Here is a 4451-nt window from a genome sequence, read left to right as displayed (position 1 = left end):
GCATTGCACAAAAACTCAAATTTAAGTCACATAGCACATTTATCCGAAATACTACTTATTCTATAACATGCAAGTATAAATTTCAACTTTTAACGTAAAAATCATGGCATGCAAGGATGGAAACTTTGTAAAATACATATTATAAGATCATAAGTTCTTTAAAAGTCACATGCAAAGTCTCTTCCTTCTTGAAAACAAACAAAACTATCACATAACAACAAAATCCATTCGGCTCCTTGGGAGTCATTGCCGAATGCTTGAGGCTAAGATCATGGCTTGAAAATAGAAGCAAAACACTTCATCAAGACCATCTCTTGCTCAAGTTTTATGTGCTATATTGAGTTCAACTCTAGATTCACAAGAATCAAAGTTAAACCCTTGGCTTTAGCCACATGCAACTAAGAAACTAACCTCAAATGATGATATAGAACCAAATGTAGTTGACCCTTGCTTAGAGGAGTTGAAAGGTGTAAGAAAATGGAGAAAATGAGGAAGAAAAATGAGAGGGGTGGGAGAGGGTTTAGGCGCGGCCGAGAGGGTTAGGGAGAGGAGAGAGTGGAGTGATGTGTTGGTGAAGAAAATGAGGTGAAATGAGTGTTTAGTCTAGCTTTTGTCGTATTCAAATGGTAGTGGATTTTGCTTTGTACCATTCTATCCTTCACCCACTAATAGCAATATTTTGCATGCAAGGTTTTATAGGTCATTTAGTTGGTCAAATGGAGTTAGTGGAGGGTAAAAGGTCAGTCTTACCCTTGATCTCTATTTGGGTGGAATTTGCATGCAAGGGCACACTTGTAATTCAGTAAGTATTAAAAGTATAATTAAAAAGAATATGGTTTAGTAATTAAAATATAAATCCATAAATCACAAAATTAATACCATAAATACTATGAGATTTTAAAAGTTTAATAAAATTGTTTTCAAAAATTTCGGACAAAAAGAATTTATATTAAAAATAGTTTTTCTAATATAATCATACTAATAAATCATGAAAAATATAATTAACACATTAAAAATCACAAAAGAAATTGCAAATAAATTGACTCTACTCCACAATATTAGAATATAATTTATCCGTCTATTCACAACTTATTCAAATATCACTAAATCACGAGAATCTCAATTATTACTTAATCGCGTAGTCGCAACTATTCAAATATTATCAAATCGCGCTACTTATTTAATCGCGTAACGAACATCTTACTCGCATATAAAAGCTATACGCTTAAAAATATTCCAGCAACATTCACAATGCCACAGGACAAAATTATACACAATATATAACGAATCCACATAGTCAGCCTTATAACACAAAATATTTATGAATAAATACATCACACTTATAAAATAGCTCAAATATTTACTGGTTGTCACATCCTCTCCCCCTTATAGGATTCTGTCCTCAGAATATAGGAGAATAGTTGAGGATACCGATTCCGTATTTCAGATTCTAACTCCCATGTTGCTTCTTCAACTTTAGGATTCCTTCACAATACTTTCACCAAACTTACTGATTTATTTCTAAGAATTCTCTCTAGTCGATCCAGTATCTGTACGGGTTGCTCTTTATATCATAAATCAGTTTGAATTTCCACTGGCTCAATCTCTATCACATGATTGGCATCCGGATTATACTTCTTTAGCAATGAGACATGAAATATATTATGCACGTGCTGATATTGTGGCGGCAAGGCTAGCTCATAAGCAACTTTCCCTACTTGATTCAAGATTTCAAAAGGTCCGATGTATCTTGGAGCTAATTTCCCTTTCTTACCGAATCGGGTCAAACCCTTCCATGGTGATACTTTTAGCAATATAACTTCCCTAATTTCGAGTTTCATATCCTTCCTGGCGGGGTCCGTGTATTTCCTTTGTCTATCCCGAGCAGCAACGAGTCTCTTCTTCATCACAGTGACGGTGTCCTTCATTTGTTGAATCAATTCAGGTCCAAAACTCTTTCCTTCCCCAACTTCATCCCAACTCGTTGGTGTTCTACACTTTCTCCCATATAAAGCTTCGTATGGTGGCATGCCAATACTTGAATGGTAGCTATTATTATATGAGAATTCTAGAGTGGTAGATGATCGTCCCAACTTCCCAAAAAATTAATTGCACAGCTTCGCAATATATCTTTAATGGTTTGGATTGTTCATTCGCTTTGGCCATCGATTTGTAGATGGTATGCCGTACTCATGTTTAATTTCATTCCGAGATTTTCTTGAAATTGTTTCCAGAATCTCGAATTGAATCGCGGGTCTCGATCCAAAACTATCGATATAGGTACTCCATGGCGTAACATGATTTCGCGAACATACATATGAACTAGTCTGTCTAATGAAGACTTCTCATTGATTGGAAGAAAATGTACCGATTTCGTAAGGCGGTCAACTATCACCCAAATTGCGTCATGTCTAGAACGTGTTCGCGTTAAACCCACTACAAAATCCATGGCAATATTTTCCCACTTCCATTCTGGAATCTTCAATGGTTGAATCAAACCACTTTGTTTCTGATGTTCTGCTTTCACTCTTTGGCATGTGTCATATTTTGAAACCCATTCTGCAATCTCTCTTTTCATGTTCGGCCACCAAAAACTCTTCTTAAAATCATGGTACATTTTGGTACTTCTCGGGTGAATCAAAAATCTTGAGTTGTGTGCTTCTTGCAAAATATCCTTCTTCAATTCAGTCATATTTGGAATCCAAATTCTTGTCAAAAATCTCAACACACCTTGTTTATCTTTTTGTGTACATATCTCTTCTCCTGTCAACTGACTATTCTCTTGAGTGGTTACTTCATCTTGGCATTTCTTTATCCTCTTTAGTAGTGTTGGTTGAAAAGTAATGGCACAACATATTTCTTCCGCTCCTCCATGATCACAAAGTTATAATTACAATTTTTCAACTTCATCAGATAATTCCTTCGGCATTGTTATCGTATTTAGCTTTTCCTTCCTACTCAATGCGTCTGCTACCACGTTGGCCTTTCCCAGATGATATTGTATCGAACAATCATAGTCTTTATGTTGTGCATATGTTGACTACTTGATGATGACATAAACAAAACACTTAAGTAGATTTTACTTAGTGAAATAATGTAGCACTCGACGGATAAGAATTATAGTCCCGACGGATAACTCATTATAGTCCCGACGGATGATGACTTATTATCCATCGAGTGAGTAGCTTATGTAATAATAAGTCTGTAGCTGCAAACACCTTTGTATAGATTCTGTATTAGCATATAAGTCATGTTGAATTTAACTAGATATGCAGAATAGGTTGATTAATTGTACATAAATGATGTCTTGTAATTCTGCATAAGTGAAATGAAGTCAAGTGCCAAAATAGCTACCGACAGATGATTAACAAAGCCATTGATGGATGATCAAATGGCTATCAACGAATGTTTAATATAGCAGTCGATGGATGATCAATGAAGCCATCAACGAATGATCATAAAGTCGACGGATGATCATGTACCCAACAGATAAAGAATTCAAACATCAGTTGACAGTGACAATTGGTCACATGCGTCGAGATGTATGTAAATGGAATGAGGAAGCCTATTAACTGGGTAATAGAGAACAAAGTAACAAAGCATTAGACTCGATAGTTTTTATAATGATCCTGTCTTTTGACTTTGTAATCCTGGTATTATATAAACCAAGAAGTAGCAAACAGAAACAAAGATCTGAGATACAAAAAGTGAGAAACATTTGTAAGCAGAATTATTAGCATTTCTCTGTATTCTCAGTAGTTCAAATTTGTAAGCAGCTGTGAGCATTCTTGCACACAGAGTTCTCTCGATATAATATATATCTCTGGTGGAATTGTTTAAATCCACCAGAAAGTTTTTAAAGACTCTTGTTTTTAATTACTTATGTTTTGATTCAATTAAGTTTTTATTCCGCATTGTGCTAATCAAAACACTTATATTTGTATTCGAGTTTGAACATTTTTATTTTAAGAAAAAGGTTCAAGAATTCCATTCAACCCCCATTTTGTAATTCTTGCTATATTGTTAAGGGACTAACAATTGGTATCAGAGCAATAGGCTAGGCTTTCAACTTTTGATATACCAGACTTATGTATCTTTATGAATTGTAATAATGGCAAAGAAATATAAATTTATTCAGAAACCCTTTTAAGGTGTAATGGTATATAATTATGGAATAAAATGACTCGTGTTATTTTTGGATATTCCTCTCTGAGACTATAACTTGTGGTGTGTGTGTTTATTGTGGGGTCTCAGTACAGAGTAGTTGATTGTTTATTAAGATTGGGTGTTATTAAGGGAAATGGAACTCGTGATAACCCGGATCCCCGATCCCGGATTTTGGGGTGTTACAGAAATGGTATCAGAGCTAAGCGTTATAAACCTCAGAGATGAAGTGACGTTAAAATAATAAGTTCACTAAGATAAATAAGAACTCTTGCCAAGTTCATAGT

At 34.8% G+C, this 4451-nt stretch overlaps 1 protein-coding gene across 1 annotated transcript; it reads right to left on the bottom strand.

Annotated features, from left to right (window-relative positions):
- Positions 1 to 1571: 1571 nt before the first annotated feature.
- On the bottom strand, positions 1572 to 2030 carry LOC141690871 (uncharacterized). Its single transcript, XM_074495630.1, has one exon. It carries the CDS (start codon positions 2028 to 2030, stop codon positions 1572 to 1574), a length of 459 nt encoding a protein of 152 aa, XP_074351731.1.
- Positions 2031 to 4451: the final 2421 nt, after the last annotated feature.

The sequence above is a fragment of the Apium graveolens genome, chromosome 2 (genome assembly GCF_009905375.1).
Source record: "Apium graveolens cultivar Ventura chromosome 2, ASM990537v1, whole genome shotgun sequence".
In the NCBI taxonomy this organism is placed as follows: domain Eukaryota; kingdom Viridiplantae; phylum Streptophyta; class Magnoliopsida; order Apiales; family Apiaceae; genus Apium; species Apium graveolens.
Note: the sequence above shows the minus strand (reverse complement) of the source record. Positions and strands in the feature narration are given on the sequence as shown.

Coding starts and splice junctions, on each gene's coding strand:
- LOC141690871 (XM_074495630.1), bottom strand. CDS start 2,030: ATGCCACCATACGAAGCTTTATATGGGAGAAAGTGTAGAACACCAACG.